Consider the following 27106-nt stretch of genomic DNA (forward strand, 5'->3'; position numbering starts at 1 on the left):
GGCTGCAGAAAATTAGTACCCTTTTAAAAGTGGCGCAGGGACGGTGGCGCAGAAAATTGACGCTTTCTGAAAGAGGCCTAATGATGAAAAGGGCTCAAGTGAAAATAATTCCAAGAAGGATGGAAAAGGCCTCTGAGCTTTTATTTTGAAAGGTTTTGGATTGAACTGCTAAAAAGATGACTTTTTGGAGAAATTTGCTAACGTTTGCTAACGTGCCATGGGAGTTCAGAGCTGACTAGCTCAAGGTTAAAAGGAAGCTGTCGCTACAAAATGTAGCAGTCTAAGGAGAGCTGCCAAGACTTCTAAATGAACAATGGACTAGTGAATTTGCCCGGGCATGCAAGAAAGAGGTGTCACAGTTTACTGTGGTACGAGGTGGCTCAGCCAATGGAGAACTAGAATTTGTCTGCTGGAATGTGAAAAATAGTTAGCTCAGCTAAAATTAGGGTATAAGAATAGGTTCAGAGAACACATAGTTGGCTTACGCTCGAGAATTCTGGAGGACGATGTTATGCTGATGGACTTTACACGTGAGGACAGGAGTTTTTATTAATTACTTTATTACTAGGTGATGAGGGTAGAGACTGAGATATAGTTAGGATTTTGGGAAATGCTTAATTTTACTTATTCCTGCTAATGAATAATAATTCTTGATTTATGCTCTTTTTATTAATACTGAATAAATCTTTCTTTATGACATTTTTCTAATGCTTGTTTAATAAAATACCAAAACCTAAGTTTTTCTAGATGTGTTAAAATAAACTTTCTAAAATGACAAGCTGGTCTTGATTATTGCAGATGGTTTAAACAACTATATTTAGATCTTATCGCCTCATGATTCAAGCGCTCTATTGTTGTTATGGGCCTAGTGTTGTAGTGTAAGTTTTGTGGTAGTAGATAGTGTCATTTGTGCAATATTTTGGTGAGAGCGCTGGATCAGCTTCCTCCTCACTAAACTCTGTCAGCTTCTTTGTCATTCATACAGTTGCTGCTGCTCATCTTGCCACACGCCGCACAATTCCTACAGTGCTGTGGGGTTTCCTTGGCAACACCAGCGCTCTACTGCGTCGTCACGTCGAGTCGTCCTGAAGCATGAGACGTCCCACACATGCTGGTCACGCTGTGCTGTTATGCGTCCACTTAGTGTGACACACATCAGAATACAGGGGAGAACACGACGCTCCACTCGTCACTCCGCTCGTGGTGCCGCCCGCCCATTGCAGAATGCTGGTTAGCTTGTGTCCAAATGATAACAACACAGCAGCTCACTCACCGGTCACCACTCGTTGAGCTAACCGGTCGCTGCCCCATATGATCACCGCCACACCTTCACAGCTGGTGTAGTCGCTGTCCGTTTGACCACCACCACACCCTCATAGCCTGCTCGCAGTTGTGCCAGGTGTACCACAATAACGCAACAACAACACCGTGCTGCTGTCACTGGCAGGGTGCCCTGTGTGTATCAGGAGAGTCTCTCTGTCTGTTGGCCTGACACCTCGCACTGGCAGCAGCCACTTCCTCAGTTCAGGGCTCAAAACTGCATTGTCCAGGGGTTATAGGATCAGCACACGATCCACATCAGCTCCATGTTCAGACTGCCCTCTGGGGAACACCATCCCATCCCCGTCGCCACTTTTAAGAGGCGCAGACGATAGTTTGGTTGAAGAGCTTTATTAAGAGAAGAGGAACAACCCCTGGACACTTCCTTCCAGAAATTACTGTCTTCTCCAGTCTGGTCTGCCTTCCAGAACTTTGGAGTGCTGGCAACCATCACTAGGATGCAAGACCAGTTGCTCGGACACAACAAAAAGGAACACAATTGACTTTTGGGAACCCCATGTAAATCTTTTTAATATATCTTTTGTGTCATTACCAGTGTATGCACACTTGTGCACAATTGTGATAACCAAGGTGGCATTGAAGTTACTTAGCTGTTGTCTACCATTATCATATCCCTATATTGGACAACAGCTCAGCGTGGTGTTTAATGATTAGAAGTAGCCCTCCATATTGGAAAGGTTGGAGACACCTGCTCTAACACATCTCACACTCAAAACCACGCATGACACATGTTCTCACTTTTCCTCCCCGGGGATATGTGGTATCTCCTAGCGTGAGGGAGCTTACCTCTCCTTTGTTCTTTCTTCCTCACCCTCCCCATTCTTCGTAGTTTTCTCTCTCCTTGATCTCCAGGGGGTTTGTGATGGCTTTGGAATGTTGAATGTGAAGATTCTAATGTGAGCACCCAGCCCTGTGTAAAAAAGACAGAATAATTAATTAGTAGTCACAAAATCTGCTGCATTACACCGCATAACAGTTGCCTTTTCTTTCCAGATAATTTATTCAGCCCTGCCCCATAATTTAGTCCTCTCTTGGGCAGTGGAACAGGGAGAGTATCAGGAAGATTGGGGAACAAGAGTGATATGGAGGCACTGGATAGGACCAAAGACCTGAGCAAGAAAAGGTGACATAAACAAAGTAGATCAGAGATGGTTATGGAGGTAATTGGATTGAAAGGGAGGAAACATAGATGGGCACACTACAATCAAGGAGATGGAACACAAGTACTCTATAAAACATAGTAGGCAAGATTAATGTTACTGCTAGTGGTCATCCACCCGCACATCCCCCGCTTGTACATCCCCCACCTGGCAGTGTGCTTTAGGTTTCCTACCAGCCACATCACCATGTCCCTTTCAGCCCTCCCCCGACTAGCATCAAACTAGTGCTTCTACCCCTACCTCTACCGAACCTGTGGTGAATTCTCATGTCTTGGAGGATAGTCTCAAACCCAAAGGACAAAGCTCACTGCAGGTCATTGTCCCATCACAGGCATGTCTGCTGATGAAGAGATGGACTAAATAATGTTGTCACTAGCCACAGTCCACAATTTCACACATAATGTTTTCATATTGTTTCTCCTCATGTCACCTGTGTTACAAATCTCATAGTCAACTTTTAGGAGAGTACATATGGGATTGCAGAAGGGGAGAAAGGGATAGGGTTTGGGAGAGAGACGTATTTATTTATTTGAATAGTTTTATAAAGCATGAACAAGACCCATACGGGTATCAGAGCGCTGTACAGAATTGGCGAAAGCAAGGATGCAAACACAATGGGACAGTAGCTGAAGTTACAACAAAGGGGAAATCGATCAGGTAAAGAGTTGGGGGTATCAGCGATGCCATAGAAGACGAAGAGCATAACAGCATAAAAGAAAACGCACCAGTGAAGTGCAATAAGAATCAGCGAATTAACAAAAACAAGAGCAAGATCACAAGTTAATGCAGTTAAGGTGCCATAGAGGACTAGAGCAAAATAATGTAAAAGCATACAATAAAACGCATCAGTGTAGTACAACAAGAATTAGAGTATTAATAAAAACAAGAGCATGATCACAGGTTGATGCTGTTAAAGTTCGTTCACAAGTAGCCGTTTGACAAGTTTTTTAAAGGATGTAGTGGAAGGATTGGATCTGATCTCAGAGGGCAGGGAGTTCCAGATTCTCGGCGCAAGACCTGTGAAAGCACGATTGTAAGATCTTTTCTTTTTGAATCTTGGAGGTTTCAAGAGATGGCTGTACGTACTTCTAAGGTTCCGGCTGGAGCCTGATAGTTCAAGCTTATTTGACAGGTAGATCGGGGTGTTGTAGTATATGGCTTTATGAGTCAGACAAGCTATCTTGAGTCGGATTCTGGGTTTCAATAGATAACCAATTTAGTTGAAATCGCTTTGAGGTGGGTATTGTTTGCAGTTGGGTGGTGAGTACTGTCGGAGGAGCTGTGAGTATCGGACAGTGTTACAAATATTTTTATGTTAGGGTTTTTTTATTTTTATGTCTATTGTTGTATGCATTTGAACGAGTATAGCATAGAAGAGTGAGTAGGAGGCTGATGGAAAGGAGGGAAAGGCCAGATCAGGTTTTTTGAAGTGCTGCTCGATTCATTGTGTGATGGGGACGTGCTTCTGCTTGCCTTGTTTTTTTGTGTGTTGTATGTGGTGATATGTAGTATGCTTGAATGTTGGAATAAGAGTGCGGAGGGAACTCCAGTGCATGGGATGTCTCTTGTCTAAGTGGTGGCCAATGCTGACTGGTGAGATTGTTAGCTCAAAATAAAAAAAAGAAGATTAACTAACCAGGTTTTTAATCCTTTCTGAAAGTTAAGAGGTCCTGAATTGTTTATAGTCCATCAATCATCAAGTGCCATAGGCCTGCAGGCAGCAGAGAGAAGCATGTGCCTCCTATTTGTTTTTTCATAATGGTATTTTGTGATTAGGAAGACTATGCTAAATCTCAGAGCCCATGCAGGTTGACATGAATTGGCTCATATATATTCTGGGTCTTTGCTCTGAAACCTGGTATGTGATGCATAATGCTTTGATCTTTAAACAATGTTTGATAACCAGTGTAACTTGGGTGCTGATGGGCATGGGTTCTCTAGGTGGATGTGCAGGTGCAGCATGGCTGCTGAATTTTACCGTTTGTAATCTCCTAATATGAAAAGCAGGAATCCTAAGGAATAGGGCATCTAGATAGTGATGACTTGAAAGGATCAAACAATCACTGGCATATTTACTAATGATAGTTACACCAAATCTTAATTAATTAACAACAAAATGAATCAAATTTTGGAACTAACACAAAAAGTGTAAGATATATTTAAAATAATATATACAACATTATACAATACATGTTCTTTAACATGTTGCATTAAACACATTACAAATGACATATTTTCAATTAACCCAACCAGCACTATTCACAAATAAAATAATTAATATCAATATCCACAGCTCAGTAGCTGTGGTAGGTCCTAAGAATAAAAATCCATCCCCAGCACAGGAGTAGCAAAATTTAACTCTTCCCAAAAAATGCAAAGCAATTAACAATTCTAATGAGAAAATAATAATCCAAGTAGAAGATTCAACATCAAATCCACTGAATATCTTAAAAATCTGGAAAATTAGTATTAAAAATAGAAGTCTACAAAACCAATATACGAATGAAAATAATAAAAATAGCTGAAAAGGAAAAAAATCCAACCCATTTACCATGAAAAAAAAAATGAATGCATCTTCCACTAGCTTCTAGCTTTTTGGGGTATGACAAATAGGGAAGAATGCACTGTAATGTGATGAGGTGGAAGGCGCATTGCTGAATTACCTTGTTGATATGTAGTTCCAGTGTGAAATCAGAGTTCATGGGTACGGCAATAAATGTAACTAGCTTTGATGTATGCAAAATCCCATGCTGTTTAGTCAGGACAGTGGTATGGGATCTTAGGGCCTGTTGCTTTAATGGGTGCTATGACCATGCAACTAAAACACATGACAACATTGAATATGTATGAGAGCCCAACTACTCACTTTCAATGGCAGAAATGTAAGTTAGAAACATAAGAAAGAACTTAAAAGAAGCATGTACCAGTTCTACAGATGTAAAGGGGCAATCATTAAGGGGCATACCCAAAGCCTCAAATGGTTACACAAATACCATATATCCCAAACCTGAAGATAAATATAACAAGCATTTGCAATGCAATAGGTCTCGCATTAGTAAAAGTTTGAGCTTTTGGCATTGCAAATAATAATGCAACACCAATAGCTGTAATTTTCAGTAATGCGAGACCTAAGTATATGGCACAAAATGCACTCACAGATGACAGAACAATGGGAGTACGTATTTGGTAAACAAAAGATATGTGATTACAATGTAAGCTATAGAGACAACACATAAAAAAAATACAACATAATAGAGGGTCAGGGTATCCTTAATTATTAAAGAGAATCAGAATGTCAATACGCCATAGGCTTCATCATCTTACTAATAGGAGCTCCCTTCACAAACAGTTACAGCAGTTCACAGTTAATTCGACAAACATCCCCCATACCCTGTACAGCAGAATATTAATACTCGATGCTGTTCAAAGCGTTTCGATGTTGTAGCAAGCGCTATGTGAACGCTTCTTTAACGTTGTTGTTATGCTAAGTAGTGGCAGGAGCTTGCAGTCTGCATTCCAGGCTGGCTCAACCTTTCATCCTTCTGTGGTCGGGCAAGCGGATACCTTTGTTAGTCTAAGGCTTAAGCAGTACAGTTATAACCGTGCTTTGATACTTAATCGGCGACGGCCTCTCTTATATGCTTTTATCTGGGCTGTTGCTATGAGTTTGTCTAGAGCTCCTGGGAAAGCCAGGTGGCCGTAATTAGTGGCTGTATTCGTTTAGCCTTGAGGGCAGTCAGCATTGGCCCTACTGTTGGGCTTGCCAGCGTTGACTAAGCGTCTGGCCTCTGTCACCCCATACTGAGTGTGTAAGTATGAGCGCCAGGCCAAGATGGTGGTCCGGGATTGCCACTTGGCCAGGGCCTGCTGCTGAAAGGGGCCTCAGATATCCACTGGTGCACGCTTAGCCTTTCGCAAAGCTCAGAAGAGGGGCCTCGAGATGGAAGCGCCCCTTACTCTGTGGGGCTCTGTGAGGGCCTATGTGTGAGCATATTTTATATATCCTAGCATGCAAAGCGCTGTTGGCAGCAGAGGCGAGACTGGCAGAAGGCGACACAAGTGCCCAGCTGTTTTATAAAAGACTGCGCGTGATAACACACAGAGAGTCAAACACACACACACAAGAACCGTGAACCTACAAGGGACGGACTCCTAACACTACTGTATATGCCAATGTTCCTACACCGCACTGCGTTAAAGCCCCGGGCCGTAATACACCCCAGATCTGGGCCTTTTCGTTGTGCTCACAGCCAGGTGGTTATAATTAAACCACAAGGTCGCCGTGCTCTTGACAGAATTCCACACACTTAACTGTTCAATCGAGGAAAATACTTCGCAAGGCACAGCACCTCCCCGTGGAGGCCTTTTGTTGGGTGCCGCTGAAGGGAGATGTCAAACGATTAAAAGTGAAAGCAGTTGTTAGAGCGGTGTGACCCACTCTGCTCCACCTTCCTCCCTCCCTCCCCGGCTGCGAGGTGATCTCTTCTGCAACAAAACACTCTTTAAGCAATAATAACTCAAAGGCCTGAGCACAAAGGACTATAAAGCGACAAGACCCGTTCGTCGCGAGCTGAAGGGTCGCAGACCGAAACAATATGGGTCTAAACGACACGGTTTTAGCGTCCAAGCCGCTTCATGGCGCTTAACAACAACAACCCTTGGTGTTAGTGCATAATGCCGTCGCCAATCAAGTATCAAAGCACGGTTAGGAACTGTACTGCTTAAGCCTTAGACTAACAAAGGTATCCACTTGCCCGACCACAGAAGGATGAAAGGTTGAGCCAGCCTGGAATGCAGACTGCAAGCTCCTGTCGCTACTTAGCATAACAACAACATTGAAGAAGTGTTCACATAGCGCTCGCTACAACCTCGAAACGCTGTGAACAGCAACGGGTATTAATATTCCAATGCCACAGCACTTGTTTATCACCCTCGTCCGGATGAAAGGCTGAGCCAGACCCGAACGAGGGACCTCCAGATCTCACGGAGATATCAGCAGCAGACGCGTTAACATGCTGCTATAGCTTACAGGGGATCGTTATATCATTTACCTGTTCTTGTATTTTTCGGGGAAGGATGGGTGGGGGCACAGAACAACATGGGGGAGGGAGCAGCTGCAGAGAGAGCAAGAGTCAAGCCGTGCCTACCTGTATCCTGGGGTCCACCTCCTCCTCCTCCTCCTCATGGGGCACAAGCTCCTCTGCCCTGGTTCTTTTGCCCATGTCCATGGTGCAGAGGCCCCACCAGTGTTTCCCAGTTATTATTGCTTCAGCACTAAGTCCCCACAAAGGCAAAGCTCTGTACGACCAGTGGGCTCCACATCCCCCCGTCCCAGCTCTCCGCTTCTTTTCTTTTTCGTGCTCTTGAATATCCAGCAGGAGAACTCATTGTCCGTCCCCCGGCCTGGGCTCAGACCTGCTGGCTGAGGGGCATTGCCGAGCTGCAGTGCAAGTAAAGCAATTGCGAAACCAAAAGCAATCGCTTTTGGAATCTGAGAAAGCCGCGAGTGGAGCACGCGTGCACGCCATACACAGCCATATGGTTTTAATTATCGCGCCAGTGTCTGGGCACGATAATTGAAACCACATGGGCTTTGGTGCGCGTAACAGACACCTATAGGCTATGGGCAGAGTAATGCGTCCACCTTTGGCCTATTGCATGGTCTGTTTAAAAAAAAAAACGCACTCAAAGCCCAATCACAGAACACCAAACAAAAAAACACGTGCACGAGCGTGTACATTTCCTGGGTCCATTTCAGAACCCCGGACAAATGGACTCTCGCTGCGTGGGCACTGCTGCGCAGTGCATCGCTAGGCACGAGACCTAAAAGAGAAAAGGAAAAGGAAAAGGAGAGAAGAGAATAGAAGGGATACAAGCCACACCAGGATCTAAAAACTTGCCTCAAATTGACGGACCACCTCTGCAAATAATAACACATCAAAGACAAATTCATCCTGTATGACAATGAAAAATATGTTATTAGAATAAATATATTCTGCACTGCTACCAAACTAATAATCTTGATCCAACCATCCATTTGGCTTATAGATGGGACATTTAAATCACCCTTTCACCTTCTCCCCACTGAGCCAAATTACACAATTCATGGAAAATACCATAATAGTAACATTTATTTAGTATTTGTTGTCCTCCAAAACAATCTAACACCTACTATGAATTTATTTCTAAAATGCACCCCAAAAAATCTAACCGTCCCGATCAAAATAAGAATGGATTTTGAACATGCATGATACACACAATCTTAAATATATACCCTGAAACTCCGATACAAGGTTGGTTCTTCCATTCTATTCAAACAAAATCAACTGTAAGTGTAGAGCACACCTTTCTTAGTCAGTTCCCCATTAAGTTAAAAGAGCTAATGGCTGTGGGCTTTTTCACGGCTGATGCCCTAGAAACACTATGATTCACTGCTAGACCAGTCATAGTATGAAGCTAATGAAAATAAAAGAAACCCTTTTGTGGAATGCTTTGAAGGCCCTGGAGTATGACACAGGCACCCAGGAGGGCATAGAAGCAAACACAGGTTCCATATCCCATGGTGAAACATATTCAAAAGCACAATTAGCAAAGAAGCAAAAACAACTTAACAGAAGGGTGGCATAAGTACTTCCAAATAACTCTAGGCAGACACCACACCACCCTATATCCATATATAGTCCTATCACAAAAGGCCATAGCTGCTCAGCTCTCTCACAGAAAATAATTCCCCAGTCCTAACTTTGCCATCTACAATTTCTAAACAAACCAAACACATGCATGACATTCTCCTCAATGAAGTTCAACTATTTGAAAACTTCCAAGGCCTAGGCTATTTAAGAATTGATAACCTACACATTAATCTAACCTGAGAATAAAAACAACAATACTGTAGCTTTAAACATCAGCTTCTCCAATCCGCATTTTTTCTTTTCAATCGGGGTTTTACTTTTACGGAAATAATAACTACATGTCCAAGCAAATAGACCTCAAATTAAATAAACAAAACTTTTCCAAAATTGCTAATGAATATTTAAATAATATCAATTCACTAATAAAAAATATTGAAAATATACACCAATTAATCATTAAAAATACAACTGAAAGACTACCACCCAAAACAACCCACAGCCCAAAAAATTAAATAAAAACAAAATACTAAAAATTACACTAAAAATTAAGAAAACATATTTATATCAACATTTATGAAAATTGTATACATTCTGGTATAAATCAAAACTGTACCACAACATTTTAGAATACTTTATTTTTAACATCAATATTATTTACAAAAAGGAAAAAAGTACATACTACCTTTAACATTGATATTTTGACCATGATATTATGCTCAAAATATATTTTGGAATCGGTATTCAGGTACCAAGCCTATGTTACTCCAATTGTAATCTCAAACTCCATTACCAGCAACTATATGCAGATGCAATCATTATATCCTAATGTCTTCACTCCAGCTTGTGCACCAGTCCCTGAATGCTGAGCAATAGTCCTTCGTGGTTTTCACTGTGAATAGTGGTTCAAATACACATTCCTGGTGGTAAATGAAAAATAAAACGATGCTAGAACATCGTTTTATTTTTCATTTGCTGGCTCTAAGCCAAGCAGTGGGGCGACGCTCTTCCGCCATTGCGGAGGAGCCGCCGCTGCCTGATGTCTTATGGCGTCTACCCTTCGGTTGGCTACTGGAGCATTCAGTATTTCACAAACTCTTCTGGGTAAGAATTTCAGGCACAAGAACTACAATTCTTGTGGTTCTCTGCTGGGCAGCGATTCTAGAATTCGAGCTTAAACAGGGTCCTAATGCCAAAATGGTCCTATGTATAGAAAATAATAGATGAAATCTTAATTTCCAGCTCTCCATTAATGTTTCGGTGGAAGAAAACGTTATGGGTAGGCTACAGACCAATGCAAGATGTTCACTGCCTTCGGGCCACTCAGCGGATGCAGAGGATCACACACAGAGCTGCATACTTTTGTCATGCTCACATGTGTGCAGACATCGCCGCATAAGTGGCAGCGATCTCTACACAGAAAAGAGAAGAGAAGCGAAGATCTCACCTGTAAGTTAGTGAACTGTATTTAGAGCATGAAAAGTAGTCCAAGTGGAGTACTATTTAAATACTCCAAAGTGTAGTTTGTGAACTGGGCCCTTTGGTTCCAAAAATAAATCCACTCTTAGGTCATTTTACAGTTTCTGCTTATTCCAGTCGCAGTTTCTTCAATTTAGGAGTTCAACTATTGAAAAACTTTCCAGATGCATAAGATTACAAAGGTACTTAAATACTCTTTTCTGTAAGATTCTCCAATTTCGTTGCATGCAACATAGTGTCTAGTGCATGAGACAAGTATACATATGGTTTTCTATAAATATTATCCCTATTCTTAAACATCCGCCCTGGTATTGTCCTTGATTCAACATCATACACCAAAATACAGCAATCATACACTTGGTAAGGTCTAATATGCTCTAGTGGAGCCTTAAATGCCAATAGAAAGCCATTGTCTCATCTTACTAGAATCATTACATGCCCAGACACAACTCATATGTCAAGGTACAACCATCACATACTACATGACCTACTACAGAAAGCATGTTGATTAAACAGACTGACTGTTAAGGATTTTTACCCTTGCCCTCTAATAGGCGATATTTAGAATTGCCAGTGGCCTGCCAGATCAGCGGAGGCCCGACCGCTGCTCCTCAGGTGGGGGACTACCTACCTATCAGCATTCATTATTATTCATAAACTCCCAAAGCGGGAACTTGTTTGTGAAAAACAAAATATCAGTTGCCCTGAAGTTCATGGAGTTTACTGTCGGTCCACAGTCCCACTGTTTTGTCCCATACCTGGGACTTCCACACTTGCATGGCAGACCTAAGAAGGGAAAATCAATGATGATCCTATAGCGGATTTACTAGTGGGTCAAGAACACAGAAGGAATCCTGGCATTCTCCTACCTCTGAGAGGTTGAGATTGGAGGGCGGCAGCTGCACCAGTTCATGTGACAGCTCCCTCTCTGCCCAATTCTCAATGACTCCCATAGTGATTTAGCCACTCAAGGTTCACAAAAACGTTAACGCCTCCTTTATGGACACAGTTGACCAAGTCACCCCTTTTTGGCATTCCAAAGGAATCAAGTGCACCTTCAGCTGCCTTTCTATTGGACCTGTCTGATGCTCTGTATACAGTTGACCAAATGCTCTGGCCCAGGATGCCACCTCTTTGGGACTATGCATCCTCTCTGAATTTAATAGCCCTCTGCCTGAAATGTTTCTGAGAACACGAAACACATGGGGAAATTAATTTCTCCTAAAGGTCTAGATCATGGTTTAAGTCCAAATGGTTCCCCATTTTCTCTATCATACTTGACACCTACTGTGAGATCCTAGTGGATGTCATCATTCATCTCAGCTTCATGATGCACAGAACTGTATCTGCTTCGAAAGAGAAGAAGTGACTCTGCAACATCCTACTGTAATCCGAAGCTATCATCATCTGCCTCAAAGACGTGGATGATATCAGCTAATTGGACCTTGATAGACCCCAAAAGGAACCTCAACAATTGACTCAATCTCGGCATCTCAGGTCCAATAATTCTGCAGGATAGAGTAGAATTTTAGTCACCAACTCATGATCTGAGATCCAGCAATCTTGCATTAGCGAAAACAAGGAGTATAAAGAAAGTCACAGTAGGAGGCCGTTCATCCACTCATCAGGAAGCTGTACAGTGGAATAAGCTACCACTAGCTTTGCGTCTTACCAAAGACCCTCTGGGGTTCAGGAAGAAGTTACAAACTTGGTTGTTCACGACATAAAAACGCAGACCCTTGTGTTACCCAGTGCCATAAGTACATATGTGGTGATAAAATATTACATCTGAGACATGCTCTGCTGCCACTTCTGACTGCAGACCCATGCTATGGCAAGATTTGGCTACTGCAATTACTGCAAGTCATCGTACGTAGACCTACCTTAGAATCTGACTAAACAGTTGCACTTTATCAATTAATTTGTTATAAGTTTTCCATAGCGTTGACTAGACCCAAATGGAAACAAAGTGCAGTACATCATGCCAAGTTCACAGTTACAGTTGAGAAAAGCGAGACCCAGGACTTTAAGTGGAATGAAAAAATAGGGGGGGGGGTTCTCAAAGGGGCGTGGTGATTAAGGGCGTGGCTTAAAAACACCGTAGCTAATATTCTGTGCTCAGCATAGTGTGCCACCAACTGGTATTGTGCTGCTTCTGTCATTGCAGCTAGACATGTTGTATTGTGTTGCAATTACATTTATATAGCGCTTACTACCCCTGATGAGGCGTCAACGCGCTTTTTCAGCGAGTAGAACACTACTCCGAAACCCATACAGGATTAGTGTTTAGTTAGTATAGTGAAATATGAAAGTAATTTGAGTGCTGGATAGATTAGTCAATTATTTGGATTCAGAAGGATAGCGGAGGGATAGAAGAGGTAAAGGTTTCCATTTATATAGCGCTTGTTAGCCCTGATGGGGTGTGAAAGTGCTTTTTTCGGCGAGTAGCACGCTACTCCGGAATCCATAAAGGATTAGTGGTGAATTAGTATAGTGAAATATCAAAGTAATTTGAGTGGTGATATTAGTCAGTTATTTGGATTAAGAAGGATAGCGGAGGGATAGAAGAGGGAATAAAGGTTTGCATTTATAAAGCGCTTGTTACCCCTAATGGGGTGTTGACACACTTTCTTGGCGACAAGCACGCTACTCCAGAACCCATAAGGATTAGTGGTGAATTAGTATAGTGAAATATGAAAGTAATTGCGATTCTCCTATTAACATGACCAGAGAATCTGGATTTCATTAAAGAAACGGAGGCTATCATTATGCATATCACTTTTAATGTAACCCAAGCAGCCGCATGCATCATAAAGCAATAGTTCTATATTAGAACGTTATAAACCAAAAAAAAGGCATGAGCACTAGGCAATCAGCCTCTTTTAAATGTGGTGACAGGAAGAAAGGAAATGTTCAATAAACTCCAACGAAAGGACCAATAAGCTTCAATGAAATATCAAACTTGGAGATGGATGAAAGATGAATAAACCTTCCAGGACCATTCCGCCAGGTCGGGAGCCAAGAACACGAAGTCATGAGAGATTATCTGAAAAGGAAAAAGGTGTTAATAATTCCAAAATATAAGCAATAAGGAGCAGTTCTGCAAAGGAATATAATGTAAGTTAAATATTCAGATAAACATATTGAAGAGGAAAAACATCAAAAGTAAAACCAACCACCCAGGGAAAGGGTGGGAGGGATAATGATAGCCTCCGTGTCTTTAATGAAATCCAGATTCTCTGGTCATGTTAATAGGAGAATCGCAATTTCATTACAAGACCGGAGGCTACCATTATGCATGTTGGTAGCCATGTAAAACAACATCAGACATATGAGACACAGGTTTGCAATAATGATGAGCAAAAGTCCTAGAATTAGACCAATCAGCAGCCTTGAGGATATCATCCAACCTACCACCTGACCAGAATGACTTACTGGCCATTGCACCTCTGATAGAATGCGGTTTAAAAAGACTCAGATCGATATCTGCAAGGTTCATGATAATTTTAACCCATCTTGCAATAGAGACAGAAGAAATACCTTTGTGGGGTTTAACAAAGGAGATAAGTAATTGATTCACACCAAAAGGACAAAGAGAGCTCATTCTCAGATCGTATTCCTTCATACAGTGAACAATACAAAGTTTAGTGCAAGTGTCAAAGCGTGGGTAAAAAATAGAATCAGACATAGTCTTGGTTCTTCTATGCAGTTCAAATTTAACTCCAAACATATCATAGGATCTATAAGAAATATCTAGAGCTTTAACATCAGAGACCCTACAACAGGAAATCAAGCAAAGAAGGGTAGATAGTTTGATAGAAAGATTCTTCCTGCTCAGAAGTGAGTTAACTGGCCAACTACAGAAAAGGTAGAGAATTAATTTAACATCCCATAGAGATTGATATCTAGGTCTAGGAGGTCTTCTAAGTCTGATACTCTTAAGAATTATACAAATAATAGGATTTTTACCTACCATCTTACCGTTAATTAGGGAATGGCCAGCGGAAATAGCAGATCTATAACAATTGAGAGATCTGTCTCTTAGACCTCTATCGAATTGTTCTCCAAGAAAATTAACTATATCAACGATTGGTGCCTCCACGGGATCCAGGTCCCTTTCCAACCACCAATGTAACCAGATTTTCCAAATGTTGTTGTACCGGTAATGTGTGCTAGGGGCCCAGGACTCTCCAAGGACAGTTGAAGCTGTCGACGAAAGTCTTGCGAGATCGTTGGATCTCCTGAGACCCTCCAGGCAAGAAGGTTCAAATTCCCTGTTTGGACAAGAGGGTGAATTTGACCGTCTACGTCTGTAAAAAGGTCTATCAGAGAAGGAATTAGGAAGGGAAGATCGAAGGTTAGTTCCTGAGCAGTAGGGAACCACGCTTGGGATGGCCAAAACGGGGTTATCAGGACAATGGAAGAGCGTTGGTGTCTCACTTTCTGAAGAGTCTCTGGATCATGGCGAATGGAGGGAAGGCATAAGCGTTGATCCCTTCCCATGATTGGAGAAAAGCATTTACTGCTAGAGCACCTGGGTCTGGCATCCAGCTGAAATAAGTCTCCAATTGGAATGTCAGTCTGCTTGCAAAAAGATCTATTTGGAAAGGGCCCCAGAAATGGTCGAGGGAGTTGAAAACAGAGAGGTTGAGTTTCCAGTCACTGTAGTCTAAGAGGAACCTTGAGTTCCAATCTGCACAAAGGTTGGATTTCCCAGGGAGATATTCTGCTCTGAGAGAAATCTTGTCTTCCAGGCAGAAAATCCAAAGTTTTTTGGCTAGGTTGGAGAGGTCTTCTGATTTGGTACCACCCGGTTTATGTAAGCGACAGCAGACATGTTGTCCATTTTCAGAATAACTAATCTGCCTTGAAGATAGTGTTTAAAACTCATCAGAGCATAAAGCCCTGTGGTTAACTCCAGGTAATTGATGTGGCGAAGAGACTCTTCCTGAGACCAAATCCCTCCAGTATTCTGATTCTGGAGACAAGCACCCCAGCCATGAAGGCTCGCATCTGATTCCAAAATAAAATCTGGTGCCGAACCAAATATCGCTCTCCCATTCCATGCGTCCAGATTGTCCAACCACCAGGTCAGTTCTGAGATGGCTTCTTGGTTCAAGGAAACGCGATCTCCGTCCCAGAGTCCAGATCTGAGAGCCCTTGCTTTTATTCTTTGAAGGGCTCGATAATTCAAGGGGCCCGGAAAGATAGCCTGAATGGAAGAAGAGAGAAGGCCCAAGAGTCTGGCTAGTTCTCTTAGAGATAGATTTTGTTGCTTCAGGACATGTCTTATCTCTTTCCTGATTTTGGAAATCTTTTTGGGAGGAAGAAGGAGAATGCAGTTCGTGGTGTCTACGGTGAAACCCAGGAATTCCATAGTTTTTGAGGGGGATAGTATGGATTTTTCCTTGTTTATGATAAAACCCAGGTTTTTTAAAAGGTCTACAACAGTTGTGAGATCTTGAATGATCTGATTGTAATCTTGAGACAGGATAAGGATGTCGTCTAGATAGATGATGACGAATACCTTTTTCTCTTAGAGATGAGGCGACTGCCAAGGGGCTGAGGAGAGGCGGAAGGGCTTGGAATTGAAAAAGACGTTTTTTCCAAATAAACTGAAGGAAGGGTTGATGTTCCTTTGCCATAGGAATGGTAAAGTAGACATCTTTCAGATCCAATTTGACTAACCAGTCCCCTTCTAATAAGAGGTCTCTGAGAAGATGGATGCCTCCCATCTTGAAATGTCTGTAAACAAGGTATTTGTTGAGTTCCCTCAGATTTATGACAGGTCTCCAACCTTTGTCCTCGTTTTCTACAAGGAAGAGAGTGCTTATAAATCTCAGAAATTCCATAGGGACCTCTAAAATTGCACCTTTTTGGAGCATTGAGGAAATTTCTTCCTCTATTATTTTTTCCTGATCTAAAGTAAGGGGAATTACTATGGGAAGAGACTTCTGAACTGGAATTTGGATGAAATCTATAGAAAAAACGACCACGGTATTTAAAACCCAAGGGTCTTGAGTGATAAGTTTCCAGTTGTGGTAAAAGAATTTCAGTCTCCCTCCCACTTTTGGATTCGAAGAAAGGGGAGGGGTGTAGTGTAGTTCCTATCTTCCCAATAGGCTCTGCGCATTGGAATAATACCTACAGCAGTAAAGGCCTAGGCCAGACGTTAACTAGGTCTACTACTGTCGATACTAGACTTAAAGTTTTGGGTTTGCCAGCGTAGCTCAGAGTTCGCTAGAAACTTTCTCGAATGTTCAAGGAGGAATTAACTTCCCTGATTAGACAAGAAGGGATTTAGTTTCTGACAACCATAGAACATGACAACTTTGCTCTCCCCTAATCAAGAGTCAATCTCGAGAGTCGTGTGAACAAAAGGCAATTTATTTTACTCAGTCAGTACGTGCATTCTTAGTCTCATCAGAATGTAGAGAAAAGGAAGAGACGGGCGTGTTCAATAAAAGATGTTATTTATTGATCAGTCTCTTTTCTCATACAAGAGAAATGGATCGATATTATGGCAATACTTATAGTTAAGTAAAGTGCATACATTAAAAGCAATAGTATAAAATAATACTGTAAAAACATTGATATGGTTTCTAAGCCATAAGATGTTTTAAAATGAATAAAATATATTTACATACACATATACATTTGACTAAACGTACTCAACTGGTGTTTCTAAATAGGCCTACCCCGTGTACCTGACCTAAGCCTAATACGTGGGCGGGAATAGAAAGTTACAGTTTAAGTTAAGTTTGTTTTTGCCAAGTGAATAACTAAAGAATTCTCTGTGAGGGGTTATTCAGTTCTGTACCTGGAAGTTAGGATGAATGAGGAATGGTATCTCTCTCTCTGGTCTCGATATTCCAGGCTGCCTGCGAGGGCTACCCGGAAACGCCGGTGCTGGATTCTCGGCAGGAGAAAGCAGCGCGTCTCAGCGCGTCAGGAAGGCGGGGCTTCTGCCAGCGGGGTCTGCTCTGCTCTCGGCTTCGGCAAGTATGGCTGCTCCGTCTCGTCACCACGCGTGTGTTTGCATATGGCAAGATCGGTAATATTTATACCTTTAAGGTGCCGAGATTGACGTAAGGATGGACATAGATACGTCAATAAAGATGTCATACGATTTGCTCGTTAGCACATTCTTTTACTAAAGTTCTCGGTGAAATCAAAACAATGGCCGCAGGGTTTTGCCCAGGTTGTCATAGGTTTGATTTGTTATGAGAACTCCGTATGCCTTATCAGGGGCTGGAGGAATATCGCTTGTCTAATTAGATCGCAAGCGTTATGACCTAATCAGATAACACGTTCCTGTGCCGTAGTGTGACTGCGTCAGATAACGGTATCTGCATCATGGGGGTTTTCTGCCTCATGGGCTGACTGCTAGTTAACTTGTTGGTTTGTTTAACTAGAATAGGGTCAGGAATAGGGGGATCGATTCAGAACCGATAGGAATACATGACAGGGGGAGGAGTACTCACATTGTGGGTTGGTGTCGGCAGAAGCTCCTCTTGCTCTGAATCCTCTCAAACGAAGGCCTCTTCCTCTCGGGGGGTAAAACTGAGGTTGGTTGGGGGGTTGGTATCCTCTACCATCATAACCTCTAGACCTGGAATAGGGCCGTCGGTTGAAGCGGCCGGAAGATTGGCCCCTTCTTCCGGCCCTTCCAAAAAGGTTGTTGGAATTGAAGACTCTCATCATGTTCAAATGGGCTTTATCCAAAGCATAAACGTAGAGACATATTTCCCCAGGCTTTTAATTAAATCCTCCCCGAAAAGTAAGCCTTTAGGGTTAAGAGAGGTTTCTTTGTTAGCCAAGTTGCTTAGTTTAGGGCTTATCTTGGTCAAGACCACTCTCCTCCTCTCAGAGTTAAAGCATGCATTAGCATTGCCTAATAAAACAAGAGCCCTTTGACTCCAACCCCGAATTGAACGGGTGTCAAGGGGGGAATCATTAAGGTAGCTTTCTTCTGCAGCATCAATAATTTTAGTTAAGGGATCCAGGATGTCTAGGACTTTGTCTTGGCAGATTTTAAGAGATCTTTCAAACCCTTTTCGAGGGTCTCTACCAAGTTTAAAAAGATAGGTAATAAGTTCGGGGTCGAGGTTTGGGGTCTGGCAAACTCTACCCTCGATAGAAGGCCTGGAGCATTCGGCTCTTAAGAAGTTGCGAGTCTCCCTCTCCAAAGGATTTCTAAGCCATTTAGCAATAAATTTACACACATGTTCATGGGGTCCATTCAGAACTCCTTGGGTGTTTAATATTAAAAGGAGAAAACATCTCCTCACCCAAGGGGTCCATGATAGTATCTTTAGAAGAAGATGGAATATTATCGCTAAAGAGAAGGGAGTCAATATCATGGTCGTCCTCATCGAGGTCAAGGATGTATTGAACCGGAAATTCTGAGGTATCATCACAAATAAATTCGGGACCATCTGTATCGTCTAGAGCACTTTGATAGTTTGTGCCGCGAGGGACACTCATATATTTTGTGCCGCTAAGGGCACCTTTCGATCTTGTGCCGCTAGGAACACCTGAGGCAATCGAGGTGCGAGGACCTCCTGTAAATCTAGAGGTGCTAGGACCTCCTGTGCTCTCTGGGGTAAAATCAATTTTCTTTGTTTTCCTATGCCTCTTACCCCTTGTTTCAGTGAGATCATTCTCATCCGTTATGTCTGCTTCTGAAAAGTCCTCCTCTTCAGGAAGGAATGATCTTTTAGAAGACATAACCTGGGAGAGTGTTGAGAACATACATGATCTCATTTCTTTATGAATAAGGTTTTTAATGGCTTCACTTGAAAAGTCAGATTCGGCTGCATTAGCCTGATCTGAATCTGAGTCAGACATGGTGAGTAAAATATGTAAAAAAGTCTGATGCTCTTGATATAAATATTAGCTAAATGTATTATCTTTTTTTTAATATATTTTTTAATATAGATAAACAATACTCCCTACTTTTTTTTTTATATGTATATACATATATATATCAAATAAGAGAGGGGACGGTGGAGAGGGTCCAATAGGACAAAGAGACTCTGAAAGAAACTAAGAAGGTGAGTTAAATATAACAAATTTGTAAAAGGGGGAACAATAATTAGCGATATGAGAATAAAAACGACCCAAAAGCGGAGCACCGCAACTGCCAGCTGATTCAGGACGCGAGTAACCGAATAAATGGAGGGATAGAAGAGTGAAGGATTTAGACTTTTTAAATTATTTTTGGGAGGTCATAGCAGTAGTGGGAGGCTTAGGATGAGTAAAAAGGGACGTGGCGGGGAAGAGTCAAAGGGAAGAATTTAGAAAGGCTTGCTTTGGGGAATCAGTATAGTAAAAGGTGTAAGGTGGTGCAAGGAGGGGTAGAGTAGGGGAGAGTCTAGAAAGAGCTATTTTGGGGATCATAGTAGTGGTATGGGGTTTGGGATGAATGAGAGAGTGGAGGTAATGGATATATTGAAAGAGGTATAGGGTGGGAAATAGGCTAATGCATTGGAAAGAGTAGTAGGAAGAGGTTTGACAGGGGTCAGAGAGTCGTCGAGGTAGAAGATATATTGAGAGAGGTGTAGGGTGAGAAATAGGGTAGTGCATTGGATATGCTGAATTAGAAGAAAGTAATAAATATATAGATCCATAAGTACATGGAAAGTTTATAGATGCATAAAGGAAGTAAGTATATGTAGATTAAATATATTGATAGGGGTATAGGGTGAGAAATAGGGTAGTGTATTGAATATGCTTTTTTGGGGGGGGGAAAGCAATAAACATATAGATCCAAGTAGATGGATGGTATGTATATGCATAAAGGAAGTAAGTATAGGCAGATTAAAGATGCATTTGATAAACTCTTGTTTTCAAGTGTTGTACTTAAAAATGTATTTATTTGAATTTTTTTTAAACATAAATATTCTACATGTTTATACAAAGCAATACACATATATAGGTACATATCTATAGTACAAATAAATGCTTATATACAGAGGGATGTGCTGTATATTTCTGTTTGCGTATGGTGCTTATGTGGGGAAGAGCCAATTCTTGAGTAGTTTTCTGAAGATAAGGCGGTTGTCAGTGGATCTTATGTGGGGGGGTAAAGAGTTCCATATTTTGGCTGCTTGAACAGAGAAGGATGTGCCACCCATGGTTTTTTTCTTGTATCTTGGGATTTTGAGGCAAGGTGCCACTCTAGAGCAGAGGTTCCTATGATGAAGGTGTTTGGTTTTTTTTTAATTTTATTTTTTATATAGACCTCGACCGAGGTCAACAAATATACAAACATGATTTTAAAACATTTAATAAAGAACTCATATCATCAACTTTAAACATTTATGATGTTAAATCCATTCCTCATAGCTTTTTAAGATGAGTTTAACTCAAATCTGTTTAAGAGTTTATACCACTTAAAGCATTTGTGTTAATTTGGTGGTTATTTTTCAAGATTTACATAGACCTTGTGAAGAAATAAAATTGGATCTGTCATAGACCCTATGATGAATGTGTTTGATGAATTTCTTCCTGATGAAGAGCGGTCCTATTTGATATATGGCTTTGTGGGTGTAACAAAGCAGCTTGAACGTGGATCTTCTGGCAACCGATAACCAATGCAGGGCTTTCAAGGCAGGGAAGATGTGGTCTTGCGATTTGATATGCAAGAGTAGTCTGGCAGCCGAGTTCTGAATCCATTGTAGTCTTTTCATAGTCATTAAAGGTGATCTGTGGTAGAGGCTATTGGCGTAATCCAGTTTGGACAGAAAAAAGAAGTTGGTAGCTTGGACCTTGTGTGGAAATCCCTAATGGGGAAGATTTGTTGCAGAGTTTTTATAGTAACAAAGCTTGATCTTGTTAATTTGTCCACTTGGGCATTCATCAATAGCTTGGAGTCCATGGTCATGCCGAGGTTTTTCACTTCCTTCAATACTTTAAGCAGTGATCCCGGTTCATCAGGCCAGGCAGCAAGCGGGTCATAATGTTTCCAATCGCCACAAGTGAGTATTTCTGTTTTGGAAGCATTCAATTTGAGATGGCTCCAAGTCATCCATTGATCCACGGCTCTGAGAGAACTGAAATTGACGAGTTTCCAATGTCTTTCGGGCATTCCATTGGAGGAGTATTTGTGTGTCATCTGCATAGTTATATATAGTAATACAAGTAGCATTACACCTACAACAAGGCAGGACTATTGGCTTTGTCAATGGTTGTGAGTAGCGTAAGATAAATAAGCAACAACTTTGGCTTAACATGTATAGAATATTTAAAATGCTTTAGTTTTCAAATGATGAGGCTGTGAAAGAACTATAACGACTCTCTTTGAAGTTGCCTTAACCCCTTGCATGCTGATGACGGCCCCCAGCCGTCATGCACTACAGTGCTCGTGTGCTGATGACGGCTGGGGGCCGTCATGACCGCACCTGCGCTGAAATCTTCAGCACGGGAGCGGAATCGGCCCAGAATGGAAGGGGTTAAAGGCAGTGAAAAGTGGCACTGCTGCAGAGTTAAGATTTTTTTTTATTCTAAGGGTGAGGGCAAAAATGGAAAGCTAGATAGGGTCCAGTCTCAGCGCCTGATTTCTTGAATTGCTGGTGCTCAGGACCCGGCCCACTTAAAGCCCTGGCGGGACCACATATGTTAAGAGAATTTAAATAAAAATAAGCAGAGCAAAATTTCCTACATTCAAGCAGTTTGTTGGTGAAAGCTATACACTTATAGAAGCATCAGTAAAAAACTGAATGTATACCATACTCAAAAGAGATGTGAATTGTAGCTGACATATAGGCTGACTTACTAAACATAATATGGAAAGAAGTGTAGCTTTCTATGGGTAAACAACACTTTCAATGAGCTTCAAAACAAAAGTAACTGCTACTGGTGGAACCCTCGGGCTGTGAGGTAGCGGAGCAGCAGTCATCCACATTCTTTTTTAAATGCTTTTTTGCAGGGACAGTCCCGGCAAGTTGGAGATTGTCCCGGGTAATATTGTTGCAGAAACCGTTCCTCTTTACAAAGGTACCCAATCAAGAACTTCCTATCTGCAGCAGCCCTGTGCTGCAAAGTGTCCTGGGATTTTTTTTTCAAATGTTGGCAACTATGCTCATAAGAGGGTAATGTGATGATGGTACCTGCTAGCTAGCACGAGAAAGATTCAAGCCAAGGGTCCATGCTCAGTTCCTTCTTCACATCCACTGATATTATATTACATTTATGATTGTAGCGTTTGCCTACAAGATAATTTGGGCCAGAGATTCAAACGAGATACAAGAGTGGACCCACAGGTACAACACTATCAGGACTTCCTTCTTCAACAAGTGAACAGAACATGACTATTCTTCTTTAAAAAAAACACAAAGACTAGCATGCACTTTCTTGGTTCAGGGCTCCACAATCTGGAAAACCCTCTATTAAGTTAGGCTAGTACACATCCCTCAAATAAAGTACAACTGCACAGTGGTCTACTTTAAGGCAGTGCAGGATGTTACTGTATACTTTTCACCCCAACAGGTAATCGTTTCCATCATACATTTGTTGTCAGTGATCACTCTCAAATGATTAGTGTATATTCTGCTCATTCGCCTTCCTTTGCAGTAGTAGCTAATGGGCTGGTGCAATAGGTCAAGCCTTTGAATCATATGGGAGTTAACGGGAGAGTAATGTCACTTCTGCTAACCATTCTGGTGAAATGATGTCCAAGAATGACCGTGGGCCTTCTGTATGAAGATTCAAAATAAGAAATGGTTGATTGTGACTAAAAACTGATCACAATTTGCGATTCCTTATTTGGAATATACTAGAATGGATTTGGTGAAAGTGGTCGCAATGTGCGCACCGACTTCTACCTTTGCATTGGTATTTTGTAAACCAAGTCATGTACTAATAGGTCAGTATTCAAAATTCTGAATTGTTGTAGGTCACACTTTGGCCTACCTTTTGGCCACTTTGGCCTACCTTAATATGAACGAGGTTGGTCTCAAATTCAGGCTCACCACAATCACAGGGATGGTGACCTGCTTGGTTCAGCAGGCCGCTATGTCTGTGATTGCTTTTAAATAAAGCAATTTATTTGAATGCAACCTGTTTTCTTTAAAGGAACACAAGATATGTTTACAGAAAAATCTAAAAATCTAAAGTCTCTTGAGGATCTCTTCTCTATTGTCAATGGCTTACCACCTCCTTCGAGTTGTTAAAATAATGTTTTGTGGCCAAAATTCAGTCGCGAAACATTAATACATACCATAAGGATTCTGTATGAGGAAGGGATGTCCTTAAAACACCTCTTGCGAATAGCAATAACTAATGGTTTCCTAAACCCATAAAAGATCTAGAAAACTTATTCTGAATCATTAAATAGGTTTAGTAATTTTATTCGTTGTTTTTTCAGCATTCTCAAACCCTTTTATTTACCGAATCAGAAGGTTTGCAAACACTAAAACACTCGGATATCCACAAAGCATTACATTGCACAACACTCATCTTCAGCAAGCATGCATGAACCCAACATTGGCGGTTACTTACATCCGATACATGGAACCACACCCTATCTGTATACAGCATACACACATAAAGCAAAAACTATGAAACATACTAAATTATGACACATTTATCATCGTTGTATTCTTCCAAACCACGCCAGAACTGTTCACAATCTCAGACCCAATTCTGTCTGATTTCAGCACACTCCAAACAGCGCTAGGCTTGTCAAAGCACACAATCCAGAAAGACCACCGAGCTTCGCGTCTAGATCAATGGCCGACCTAGAGTATACAAATACAAATAACCTAACGTTCGCACTACTTTGGAGGCAAACATAAATAAAACAGAATTATTCAAATACATACATAAAATGAAAAAATCTCCTGGAGGTTCCAATTGTTAAAATGGAAAATTACAAAAGTAGTGAAGGCGTCATGAATGAAAATAGTAGTGTACAGATGCACAAGCGAATAATTATACGCTAAACAGAAGACAAAAACAATCTGTTCTAAACATGAACATAACAAAATTTTTAGCCAAACCAATATGCATGTCCTGCTACAGAAAGCATGTTTTCACTTTCCCGTTCATTGCGTTTTGGGACAGACCCAAAAATGTGTACAAATCTGTCAAGTCCAGTTGAATCGAGCAGTCATTCTATATCGCCCTGGGAATTATGATATTTTTTATTCTGAAACAGAGCAGCAGTAGCTCAAATATGCCTAGAGCTTGAAGAAATGTTTTGATACCTATACACTACTAAGGATTGGCAAAGGTAATGGGTCTTGTTTGTATTTTCAATCCTGGCTAAAACATGAAAAAAGCCTGCTGCAGTTATAAAATATTGTGATTACTTTCTGCATATACACATCTATAACGCTGTGTTAACATCGTATTCACAAAACGGCGGTAACATGCAATTGTTTCCTGATAATGCGTCAAATGTCCTTGATAAAATTACCATGGCGGCGAAAAATCCAATGCTGGAGGAGGAGCCAAGCCGGCGACCGAGATGGCCGCTCGGGCTCTCGGCTCCGTCGGTCGCCTTCTCCTTCCACGACATCCTGCCACTAATCCTGCACCTGGGACACGATCCCGCATCGGCGAAGTGTAGCGGTGCCCAGCGGTGTGCTTCCGGTTGAAATATCGGTTTGCCCATGGAATTATTGTCGCCGGGAAGATTGCGGCCTGACCAACTAAGAAACCGGGACCTCTAGTGGTGGAGCGGCCGGCGGCAAGCACAACAACATCGGCCATGACTTGCCAAGATGGACCGGTCGACCCGGATGGGAGACCTGATTTGTCCGATTTCAGCGATGACTAACACGTCTACACAGCGCTACCAGCGAGACAGGGGAACACTATTCTAAGCGCTGCCTGACTGCCCTAATTGATGCTCCGGATGGTGGCCGTGACAAAGGCCGACAACAGCTCCGCCCGCCTGGTGCTAATCTACCGCTGATGCTGCCGGGGGTGGCCCGGAATTCCATCGGGCCGTACACTGGCTGCGAGGGTCTCGGGCAGAGTTAACAATTGCTACTACCGGAAGAGGGGAGATGGAATATACGCCCGGGGCTGCCATGGCGGCTATCGCTGACTTGCACCTCTTCATGACTCGGAGCCTGCTAGACCTTGAGACTAAATTGGATGCTGTTGTGTCTGCGATGGGGCTCAAGACTATGTACTCTGTTGTTCTAAATGGTGATCTTACGGTTCTAGACCCCATCGATTTGCGATCATCGGTTGACCGACCTTCCTTATCGCATGAAGTGCGGGGTCTTGCTGATAGCGAGTTAATTGGTCTGAGGTGCTTAGATGAGGGTTTTACTTTTCCCCTGGACTTTGTGCTCTCCGTCAGATACCAGCGCCGAACATCCTTATTTGTGAATTGGGACGGCGGGGACAGCTGGGCTGTGCCTGTACTGCGGCTTTCAGCTTCCATTCGGATGGGCCTCGATGGACGTGTCCGGTTGTTTGGCCCTCTGGCAGTGATGGCGGATGGTACTGGAGTTCTCACTGCTCTGGATCGAACTGGCCAAGGTTGACCAACTGCTGACTGTGCGGACTGCATTGCTGGGATCGGTGCTGATTTAGGACTTCGCTTCATATTGTTCCCTTGCGGGGGGTGGGCTAGGTGATTATTGGTTCCCCCCTAATTTGCCACTTTTGCGTTATCCTTACTAGGTGTGATAGCATATGGGGGGCGCATAGTGGTGGGGGGAGGGGCGGGAGCTGGGAGGTCCTCCTCCACGTATATCCTTTTATTATTGTTTTTCTCTCTTTTCTATTCTTCTTTCTTTCTTCGGGGTACTCCTGGGGCGACAGGCACGCTGTTAGTGGGGTAGGCCATAGCCATTACGGTGATGTGGGGTGGTGGGTATTGGGGGGGGTGTTGTTATTTTAGTTTGTTTTGTTCTATGGTCCCTTTCTCTTTCTCTTTGGGTAGGGTTGGCTGTATCTTCTTCTTTTCTCCTTTTCACTATTTGAGCATCTGCACTTGCCTTTCCTTTATCGTTTCGGACGGGTGGGATTTCCGGATGACGTTTTTGCTAATTTGCTTGCCATTGTTTGCTTTCTACTCCTGGCCTGCCTTAGGCAGGCGTAGTGTGTGTTTTCAGCCTTATTGTTCATCATTAATTCTCGAATGCATGGAGGGATATGCTCCTCCCGTCTCTTCTGGTATATCGTATAGTGTGATGCCTCTGTTGATACAACCGCTGCTACTGCTTCCATATTATAAAATGAAACCTCTCTTATCCTTGTGCTACATAGTGCCTGCAACCGTGTATTCTGCATACATAGTGATTCCCTTTTGAATTGTGGACTACTGCATTGCTCCTGTTTGCGTCTCCTGATTTACTGCTGGCCTCTGAGGTTGTAGGCCTACGTCTGTACTGATTTGAGTGTTTTAATAAAGGTTTTCCCCCAAAAAAATAAAAAAAATCCAATGCTGAACGTGAAAAAAGTGGCGATGGGCCCAACCGTGATAAAAAAATCAGCGACAAGCTGCGCCAGGCCTGAAATTCACACACGTCA

At 42.2% G+C, this 27106-nt stretch overlaps 1 protein-coding gene across 1 annotated transcript in view; it reads right to left on the minus strand.

Moving 5' to 3' along the window:
• Positions 1 to 2238, minus strand: part of LOC144823695 (TGF-beta receptor type-2-like) — a 420165-nt gene extending 417927 nt beyond the window's left edge. The window contains exon 1 of the mRNA XM_078682433.1: positions 2128 to 2238. Within this exon, the coding sequence (XP_078538559.1) occupies positions 2128 to 2161 (34 nt within the window). The 5' untranslated portion in view covers positions 2162 to 2238. The remainder of the gene's footprint in view (positions 1 to 2127) is intronic.
• Between the last annotated feature and the right edge of the window lie 24868 nt (positions 2239 to 27106).

Source organism: Lissotriton helveticus, chromosome 3_1 (genome assembly GCF_964261635.1).
Source record: "Lissotriton helveticus chromosome 3_1, aLisHel1.1, whole genome shotgun sequence".
NCBI classification, from domain to species: domain Eukaryota; kingdom Metazoa; phylum Chordata; class Amphibia; order Caudata; family Salamandridae; genus Lissotriton; species Lissotriton helveticus.